At 55.7% G+C, this 10,493-nt stretch overlaps 1 protein-coding gene across 1 annotated transcript; it reads right to left on the bottom strand.

Moving 5' to 3' along the window:
- Positions 1-141: 141 nt before the first annotated feature.
- Positions 142-8,756, bottom strand: PALM3 (paralemmin 3). Its single transcript, XM_082456717.1, has 7 exons — positions 8,608-8,756; positions 5,905-5,953; positions 4,946-5,026; positions 4,282-4,424; positions 4,059-4,143; positions 2,325-2,370; positions 142-2,228 (listed from the first exon to the last, which is right to left on the bottom strand). Exons 1-7 carry the CDS (start codon positions 8,646-8,648, stop codon positions 379-381), a joined length of 2,295 nt encoding a protein of 764 aa, XP_082312843.1. The 5' UTR covers positions 8,649-8,756; the 3' UTR covers positions 142-378.
- Positions 8,757-10,493: the final 1,737 nt, after the last annotated feature.

Raw genomic sequence — 10,493 nt, 5'->3', positions numbered from 1 at the left:
AGCTTGAGGTCTTTTTGTTACAGCAGCCGTATCTACACTCTCACTGATTCATAATCTTTGATTCTAGCAGAGTGAAGCCCTCCACTTCCCACCAGGAGACGGTGAGGTGGCTCTGTGCCAACAACACACACACTCACACTGTCCAAATGCTCAACATTTTATTTTCAAGTATAAAGGCTTTGTCACAGAAGGAGGCCAGGGTCACAGGCAGTGGGCAGGGGGTCCAGAAGCCCAGGTGGAGATGGACATGTGGACCAGCCGGCTCCCAGGTGCCATCACCAGTCCCGTGGTGCCCTATCTGCGCCTGGGACCATCTGCTGATGCCAAGAGGCCGAGGTAGCTGTGAGAGGAGCTGGGAGTGGGGTAGAGGGCGTGGGCTCACATAACCGCACAACACTGGCACGTCTTCTGCTTAGGGCCACTCGCCTCTTCGCCCTCAGGAGGGGCAGATGGCTCCGGCTGCCGGGCAGGCGCATAGGTGGGCACAGTGTGGGCACTGGGGTTGGCCCTGGGCTCCTCCACCTGAAGCAGTGGCTGGCACTCAGCAGGCTGCTCCTGAGCTGGGGTCTCTGCCAGGAGGGGGGTGGCATCCCCAGAGGGGTCCTGGCCCTCATCAGAGGTTTGGGGCTTCACTGCTTCTGCTTCTGGGGAGCCTTCCTGCTTCTCCTGGGGCTGCTGTCCTTCCTCCGGCCTTGGCTCCTCCTTGGCCCCCAGGGGGGCCACTTCCTCACTCACTTCCTCTGCCTGACATTCCTTTCCTCCTCCTGACTCTCTCTGCTCTTCTGGACTCAGATCTTCCTCGACCCCTTGAGTCTTCTCTGTCTGCAATGGCTCTTCACCTGCCATTCTCTCTGCCTTCTGTGATTCCTCATCTCCTTTTGTCTCTGCCTCCGACGGCTGCTCACCTCCCGTTCTCTCTACCTTCAGTGATTCCTCATCTCCTTTTTCCTTTCCCTCCAATGCTTCCTCACCTCCTATTCTCTCTACCATCAGTGATTCCTCACCTTCTTTTCTTTCTGTCACCAATGGTTCTTCAGTTGCCTCTAACTTTTCCTCATCTCCTTTTTCCTTTCCCTCCAATGCTTCCTCACCTCCTATTCTCTCTACCATCAGTGATTCCTCACCTTCTTTTCTTTCTGTCACCAATGGTTCTTCAGTTGCCTCTAACTTTTCCTCACCTCCTTTCTGCTCTACTCCCAACGGCTCCTCGCCTCTTTCCCTCTCTGCCCTCAGAGGTCCTTCAACTTCTTTTCTTTCTGCCGACGGTGGCTCGTCACCTCCTCCCATCTCTGTCTCCACCTTTTCCTCGACTCCTCTCCTCTCCGGCTCCAAGGATTCCTCGCTTCCTTTCCTCTCCACCACCAGTGACATCTCTGCTCCTTCTGGCTCCGCGCCTGCCTTTCCCTCACCTCCTCTCTTCCCCGCTGATTCCTCTGCCCACCTCCTCTCCACCTCCCACGTTTCCTCCCCGCCTCTGCCGCCTGCCCCCGGTGGACTCTCATCCTTTCCCTCCCTTTCCAGTGCCTTTGGCCCTTCCACCCCCTCCGCCACCAGCTCTTCCCACTCCTCACTGAGGGTCACTCTCTCCACCCAAATGAAGGACCCCTCCTCTCCTCCAAAGCCCCCCTGCCCATCACCATCAGGGCTGCCCCTGGGGGCACCTTCCCCTTCCCCAGAAGCTGCTCCCCCCGGTCCCTCCTGGAGCCTCAGTGAGCTGGTCTGTGCAGCCTCCAGGCCTCTGCCCGCCTCCCCCGTGGCCTCTGAGTCGCTGCCCTCTGTGCCTCCCACCCCTTCCCAGACCACCTCCACGATACCCCTGTCCTCCCTGACCCACGAAGGGAGCTCTGGGCGTCTGGCTTCCTGTCTGTCCCCAATGGCCTCCATGACCATCTCCTCCACCTTAGCCTCCAGCTCCGGGCCTGTGGCCCCCGCGGTACAGTCCTCCGTGGCCCTTAGCCCCTCCCACACCACCTTCACCATGCCTCCCCCTTTGGCCTCATTCACTCCCCCGTCAGATGCTGCCCCTCCCTGACTCGGCTCCTGCTCCGGAGGGGGGCTGGATCCAGGGCAGGGGCCATTGGCTTCTGAGGAGGGCCCTGCTGCCCCAGGGATCCTCCTTGGGGCTGGTGGAGCCCCGACAGCCTCGTCTCCGGACTTAGAGGGGGACTCTGGGTATGTGCCCACTGGTCCGGCTGGTATGGAGGCTCTCTTGTTTAGATCAGTCTGGCCTGGGGGCGTCAGGGGAGAAGGGGGAAGGAGAGATGGGGCAACAGAGTGAGATTCAGGCCCTTCCTCTTGCGACCCCCAGACCTCAAAACACCCACCTGCAGGACCTGCCTCCACGGTGGGCTGGGATAGAGGACGGTGACCCTGCAGGGATGGCAGAAACAAGGTCAGGCCAGCCCACATCTCCACTTCCAGCCTCCTGCATGCCAGTACCCCTCCCCTGCTCAAACACCATCGATGGCTCCCCATTACCTTCAGGACCAAACCCTCTATTGTACCTCAGCCTTCCTCACCTGTCTCATCTCCCTCTGCTCCATTGCGCTGCACACAGTAGGTGCCCAATCAATATTGTGCCATGCAGCCAATCCCTCTGTATTGGGGACCTACTCTGCCAGCTACTGAGGTTACTTAAGGGACACTTAAGCCTTTTGCTATTGGAACTTACATTCCAGTGGGAGGAAGCAGGTAATAAACATAAAACACAAATCTGTAATTCAGGGAGTGAGAAGGGCTATGATAGGAAAAAAAGAAAAGAAAAGAAAAGCAGGATAAGGGGCTGGGGAATGCCTGGGAGGTGATGGGGTGCCTCCTTTAGGTATAAGATGCAGGAGGGCCTCTTGGAGGAGGTGACATTGAACAAAGGCCTGAAAGGTGAGAAGAGCCAGCCTTGAGTCAAGAGGTGGGAAAGGGCATTCCAGGCAGAGGGGACAGCAAATGCAAAGGCCCTGAGGCTATAGTGAGTTAGGCAAGTTCAAGGAATAGAACAGAGGGTCAGGGTGGCTAGAGTGGAGTGAGGAAGGGATCAAGGGAAAGATGAGCCCAAGGGAGGGGAGCTGAGGACAGCCCTGCAGGCCACCTATGCCAATCCCCACAGATCTCCTATCCTACCCTCCTCTTTCCAGCCTCTAGGCCTTTGCCCAGGCTGTTTCCTCTGCCTGTATTCCTGATTCCCTTCCAGATTCAGCATAGATGTCACTGCCTCCAGGAAGCCGTCCCTGAGCCCCCAACCTCACTCAGGTGCTTCTTATGAGCTTCCCCTATATCCTGGGCTCCCCCCTCACAGACTCTTTGCACCCCATCTCCTCATCTGGACCGTGAGCTCTCTTGGGCCAGGAATCATGCCTTGCGCATCTCTAGCAGGGAATTCCCGGCTTAGACTAAAAACCCAACAAGTGCTTCCTATCCCAATTAAAGGTCTCCTCTCCCCTTTTGTCCTGAGACAGGCACCTGGGAGCCAAGGTAAGGCATCAGGGAGAGGTGGGGACTCTGGAAAACCCACACCTCACTGTGGCCAGGTGCAAATGTTACTGGATCTTTGGACTTCAAGGACAACCCAGAGAGCCAGATTTTAATGTGAAGCTGTCTTGGTTTTCAAAAATCTGTATGTTGTATGGCCTGCGTTGTATCTTAATAGAGGCATTACCAAAACAAAACCCAAAACTCCAAAAGCCATGTAGATGCCCCAAATCATGAGAGCATCTCACGGTGACCCTTTCCCACCTTTGAGACTGAATTCCATGAACACTTCCCCACATTTGCTGACTGCTTTCCTCATTCAGGTCATATTGGCAACCATATATCAAAACGGTCCCTTGGGCCTGTTCCGGGTACTAAGCTGTGATCTCACCGACCCTCTCTCACACCTCTTCCAGGTGTGTGCTGTTATTATGCTCATTTTAGAGATGGGGAAACTGAGGCTTGGGCAAGGAAAGCGACTTGCCCAAGACCACAGAGCAGAGGACCCAGAATCTAAACTGTGCTTGGAGAGGTCCTGCTTTGGGGTCTCCTTGCCACACCCCCTCCTCCCACCGCCTGCTCCCCTAGCTCCTCACCTGTCGGCGCCAGGTGGGCCTGCCTGCGGGCTTGTGCTGGGCACCTGTGGACGCACTTTGTAACAGCTGCAGCTGGGATTGGAGTCTGGGGAAGAGAAGGGGCTGCTGGGAGCCTGGACCCCAGGCTTATGGACCAACCCCACCCGAAGTGTCAACTGGAGTGGGCTGAGGGGCCTGGCCTAGTCAGGCTGAGGCAAAGCTGTCAGGCAGGCGCCCTACTCACGTGAACAAGCTGCCTTCCAGGTTCCGGATGCGGGCCTGAGCCTGGTCCTCAGGTGAATGCAGGTCCCGTGAGGCGGGGTCCTGGGGCCGCTCTGGCTCTTCAGCTGCCCCGTCCATTAGCCAGCGTTCCCGGAGAGACTTCCTCTGGGCATGGCAAGGGGCACATGGACTACCCCACCTCATGTAGCGCCCCCCTCTGGACGTCCCACCCTGGGCCGATTTCTTATTGCCCTACAACCACCCAGATGGGACAGACATTTCTCCCTCAGGCTGGGATACGTGCCCCAACAATGCCAGGTGGGGCAGACACCCCGTTACCAACCCATAGCTTTCCCACGCTGGAAAAAAAAACACCCATCAATCTCCCCAACCTTTCCAGAATGGGACAGACACCCCAAAGGTGAAATCAATGTCCCTATTAGCCCCTCCCTACCCCAAAGCGGAACAAACACCTCCATTGTCCCCATACTCTTCCCAAAGGTGGAACAAATGTCCCCATCACAACCACCCACTCTCCCAAGCTGGGGAAGACGCCCGCCCCCAAAGCTGGAACCAATGCCGCCCCCCATGTTTAGACAGATCTTCCTTTGGTTCCCAGAACTGACTCTCACAGACACCCCCACTTCGTTGCCCGGGCTAAGCAGGCGCCCCTGACCGCCCCCAACCTTGAGCCGCTCCACACGGAGTTTCTCCTCCTCCAGCTCCCGGCGCGCGGCGCGGATCTCCTCCTGCAGCCGCCGCTTCTCCTGCGCACAGAGGACCCGGAGCTGCCCGCGGGCCGGGTGGGGCCGGGCGGGGCCGCCTTCCCTCCTTCCTTCCTCCCTCCTCCGCCGGGCTCCCGGGGGCTCCCGGGGCTCCCGGGACTCCCGGGACTGCAAGCCGCGCCGGGGGCGGAACACAAGTCTGGGCCCCGGGCCGGGAGGGGGCTGCGGAGGCCCTGACTCAGCAGCGGGTGGGGGCGGGGCCGGCGGGGGCGGGGCCGGCCGCGCCCGGGATGCTGCAGAGGCCTCGCCCGCGCGGAACTGGGGTCTGTGGATGGGAGGGCCTTGGAATGGGAATCCGGGGGTGGGAGGTGTCTGAGATATGGGGTTAAGAGGGACGGGATTCGGAGGGATGGGGGTCCAGATATGAGGATCAAAGGGAGGGGGCTAGTGAGATGGGGGGGTCGGAAATGGAGGTGCAGTCATGGGGATCCAGCGAGACTAGGATGTAGAGAAGGGGTCCAGAGAGATGGGGGTTAGTGAGATGGGGAGTTCAGAGAGATGTGGTCCACAGAGATGGAGATTTAAATATGGGAGTTCAGAGAGATGAGAGATGGGGTTCAGACATGGGGTATCTTGGAGACTGGGGTTCAAGAATGGAGCATCGGATGCTACAGATTTCGAGAGTGCGGAGTTCGCAGCTCTCCATTCTAGGGGTGTCAGTGATCAGAGGAACTGGGGAGCGGAGGGGCCTGAGGATTTAGGTGGGGCGCCCCGAGAAAGGCTGGGGCTGAGGGCGCTCCCCGCACCTTCAGAGCCCTAGGCCTGCTCCCTGTCATAGGAGTGGGGAGAGGAAAGGGCTTGGGGCAAGGCTAGGGTTGCCCAGGGCTCCAGGCTGACCGCACTGGTAGGGCTTCACTTACCGCGATGACCTCTAGCCGCTGCCGGTAGAGGGAGCTCTCTGCCATGGGCCTGCAGGGAGAGGGAGGGGCTGCCAAAGGGGTCCCCAAGGGGCCCACACCTCAGCAGGCTCGCCTCTCGAATACCCCTCTCTGAGCCAAGATCCCTGAGCTGCTTGGAAACCAACCAAAACCCAGCACTTTCCTCTATTTCCCCTTTGCACCTGGGAGGAGTCGGGGCAGAGGGCAGGGGTTCTGTGAGGGGAAGAGAGCAGAGACCATGACAGACTGAGCTAAATCCCTTCCTAGGCTTGACAACACCTCTCTGAGCCTCAGTTTCCCCATCTGTAAAATGGACCGGGATAGCTTGACCCTCACCTTGCAGAGAGAGATGGCCTTGCAAGGAAGTATCCATGCAGGAAAAAACTTAGGACATAGTGCTCCCAAAACAGTAGCATAGTTTATTATGAATAATAATTTTAGGGAATTCCCTGGCGGTCCGGTGGTTAGGATTCCATGCTCACTGCCGAGGGCCCAGGTTCAATCCCTGGTCGGGGAACTAAGATCCCACAAGCCGTGTAGCACAGCCAGAAAGAAAAAAAAAAAAAAATTAAATAATTCCCATGACTAATAATGTTTTTGATTAATTATAATAGCCATTCCCAGAAACTCTCGAATCCCACCAAACCCGAACATGGTCTGTGTCTTTTTCCATTTCCACACCCTTTCTGGACCTTGGCTCCTTCTCAGCATCCCTTAAGCGCTGGGGGGTGAGGGAGTCTGGGGAGAAAAGTGTCCATCCCACATGGACACATGCCATTGCCATGGTAACTCTGGAGTTGCTTCTCCACCTGCAAGCCACCATCCCTGGGAGCAAGGGTCACCAGGTCACACTGCCTAGTGCTGGACTCTGAACTGGGAGGAGGGGGAGGGTGACTCACCGTTTAAGGTTTAACCTGAGATTACCCCCATCGTTGTCCTCCTCAGAGCACCCCAGGATCCCCAATTCGCAGCCTCCAGGGCCACCCCTAGTCCATTTGGGCTCCCCCTGGAAGCTGGAGGCTGACTGGTATTGCAGGGCACTTCAGGGACAGTCATCATTACATCAGCCTATCATCAGAGACATGCATTGAGCACTGACTATGTGCAGGTGCTTCACAGGCCAATATCTAGAAGGATGTAACTGTCTGCCTGTTGGCCCTGACACTTAGCCCAGGGTGGGCACAGAGCAAGCCCTCAAACATTTATTAAGTTGAGCACTAACTAACCTCATTGCCCAAACTCTGGTGGGGCCTTCCCAGATTTTCTCTGGCCTCACCATGAAGGTATAATAGTGAGTTCACATTTAGCACTTACTATATATAGCACTCTAAGTGCTCTATGGGGCTTTCGCTAGGCTCCCACAGCCACCTCCCCCTCCCCCTCCCTGCCCTGATCTTGAGACACTGTAGTCAACTTTTTGCTGAGTTGGCATTCCAACTGAGAAGAAAATCAGCCAACCATTAGCCAGTGCACACCATGTGCCAGGCACTGTTAAATGCTTTACTCACAGTAACTTATTTAACCCTCTCCACCATCTTAGAAAGTAAGTATCAATAGTAGTACTGTCCCCATTTGACAGATGAGAATACTGAGGCTCCAAGAAGTGGCAAAAAGACTTGTCTCATGTCCCTGAGTCAGGATTGGAACTCAAGGCTCTCAGATCCCAAATACTGGGAACAAATACAAAGTCCCAAATACTGGGTTCCAGTGCATGTGGGGAAGAGGGAAGTCTAGGCATCCTCCTCTTGACGGCCAGGAGACAAGAGATCAGTCTGGGGTGTCCCCAATTCCAGTTGGGGCAGGATGCTGAAGTCATGCTTTACAAGGTATCCCAAAGGAAGCTCAGACCCCCTGTTAATAAGTTTGCCCCTGGGGGGAAGGCTAAAGTCCCCCCCTCTGCTCTCCCACCCCCAAGATGTAATCTCCCTGCCTCTTCCTTGCTGGGGGGAGGATCGGATTCCCATTGCTAGGCAACCAGGTTTGTAGTTGGTGAATAATGCAACGGGGAACCCAAAAGAGTGAAGAACCAAATTGGGGTCCCTGGGGGGAGCCCCTTTTCCCGAACTCTTTACAAACCTCTGGAGCCCCTCCACCCTCTTACTTTAAAAAGCCCTCACACCTTGAATACTAAAATAATCTGCACATTTCGTTAGATGTTGCTTATCTCTAACTCTACAAGAAGAACATTCACGGTGGTGGCTTTCTGCCCCACCAGGAACAGTTGGTGGTCATTTCATTAAGCAGGTGATCATTTCCATTTTGCCATTCTCTTTCCCAGTTTGGGAGCTGCTAACTTTTTCCTGTTGGATCTCAAGCATTTCCTCCCACCCTGGACACTGAGGGATGATTCTAGAGGCAAAACATAGGAGTGAGAGACCCTGACATTCCCTTCCCCTCACCCAAGTAATAGCCCCACCCCCCAGGCTGAACTTTGGGCTTGGGCCTGCCAGCGGAAAATCCCCAAAAAAGAAGGGGGTGAGGGTTCACACCTCCCACCCAACTTTCTGGGGAGGGGGGCATTGAAGAGCCTGGGGGGGTTGGCTGCCGGCCGCCCTTCACTCTCCCTGGCCCCCTTAGGAGAGGCTAGCTGGAGCTCTCACCTCCCCTGCTCCGTGGAAAGGCCAGTGTCTTCCATGAGCCCCTCCCAGGCCCTGCCCACTGGCCCCCCTGACCCCAGACACTTACATGGGTGTGGCCGGAGACCACACCTGGCTTTGCAGGGCCATCTCTGCCCAGAAGCCCACGTTCTGGTCTCTGAGTCCAGGACCCACCACCCGCTTGCCGAAAGGTGCCCTGGAGGCTGTGACTTGGCTGTCGGGAGTGGGGGGGGGCTGCAGGCGGGCACTGGGAGAGCTGGTCCAGCTGGTTTGGGCCAGGAGGCGGGAGACGCATGGGCCGGGGCGAGGGGGGCTGGGGGCTGGCGGGCAGTTCTGGGGAGGTACTATCAGCTGTCCTGATCAATTATTTACCAGCCAGTGGCCTCGTTGCTGCACTCAGCTGCCTCCTGACACACTCTCACATGTGTGGTCTAGCGGGTGGACGGGAGTTGGGAGTCCCTGACCCCCTCAGACAGTGGCACCTCCACTTGCCCCCCTAGACATTTCTAGTCCAGTTGCCCACCAAGGGTCGCCCACCTTTGAGTACTGTTGCACACCACACAAGGGATACTTTTACACGCTAACTGCCCTCCCTTCTTGGACCCTGGTTCTGGGGCGAGGAGGAAGGGCTGATCCAGCTAGAGGATTCTGGAGACCAGAGCCTGTGCCCCATGGGAACCAGAAGGTCTGGACTCTGGACAACTCTGGGCAACTTCCCCTAGGTTTCTAGGCTTCAGTTTCCCCTTTTGGAGAATAAGAGAATTAGATCAAACAGCCTCCGGGACCCTGGACACCCCTTAGATGTGATAACTATTAGGGGGAGTGTGGTGATGGGAAAGGTCTAGAGAGCTTCCTACCCAAATCTTGAGGGTCCCTGTTCTTCCTCACATCCCATTCTTAAAGGGCCAGCACCCCTTTTCTCAGCTGATTATATGTTTCATCCAACCACCCTCTTGGGGAAATCATTTCTACTCTCCAGGCTGGTCTTCTGCAGCCCCCAGTGCTTCCCTCATCATAGCCCTGGTCACACTGTGCAATTCTGACATAAACCTCAATGAGAAGAGCCCTTGTCCTGGGTCCTTTGCTTTACTTATTAATTTAAAAAAATTTTTAATTCATTTATTTTTATTTTTTATTTTTTGTGGCCACACTGCACTGCATGCAGGATCTTAGTTCCCTGACCAGGTATCAAGCCCCCTGCATGCAAGCGTGGAGTCTTAACCACTCAACCGCCAAGGAAGTTCCCTGGGCCCCTTGCTTTAGAGGGCCTGCTCCCCACGGGGCAAAGGGAATGTACCCAGCTAAATCGTCCCTCCCTGCTCTAGATCCTACGCAGGGTGGCCAAGAAGTGGCCAAGGGCAGCTGTGGGCAGAGGGGTGAGGAAAGAGCATGGGCATGTGGGATGGGCTCCCTAGGTGCATGCACAAGGCTCCTCGCTGTGTAGGACAGTTGGGGATGGGAAGCAAAAGGGGCCAGACTGAGGGCTGGGGTTTTCCTGTGTCCCACATTCAAGTACAAAACTCCTAGGGATTCAAAATATTTTCGATTGAACCTGGCCTTCTAGGTCATTCTACAAGTATATTTGCCATGATAGGAAGAGGGAAATATACATTTTATATATATATATATATATATATATATATATATATATATATGCAGCGCCACACAGCTTGCAGGATCTATTTCCCGACCAGGGATTGAACCTGAGCCTCGGCAGTGAAAGGGCCGAGTCCTAACTACTGGACCGCCAGGAAATTCCCCTGAGAGAACATATTTTTAAAAATTAGTTTTTGTTTTTTTTTTTAAAAGATTTATTGATTGATTGATTGATTGCTATGTTGGATCTTCGTTTCTGTGCGAGGGCTTTCTCTAGTTGTGGCAAGCAGGGGCCACTCTTCATCGCGGTGCGCGGGCCTCTCACTATCGCGGCCTCTCTTGTTGCGGAGCACAAGCTCCAGACACGCAGGCTCAGTA

The sequence above is a fragment of the Balaenoptera physalus genome, assembly GCF_965194825.1.
Source record: "Balaenoptera physalus genome assembly, chromosome: 3".
Taxonomy (NCBI): Eukaryota; Metazoa; Chordata; class Mammalia; order Artiodactyla; family Balaenopteridae; genus Balaenoptera; species Balaenoptera physalus.
This window is presented reverse-complemented; position numbering and strand designations above follow the sequence as displayed.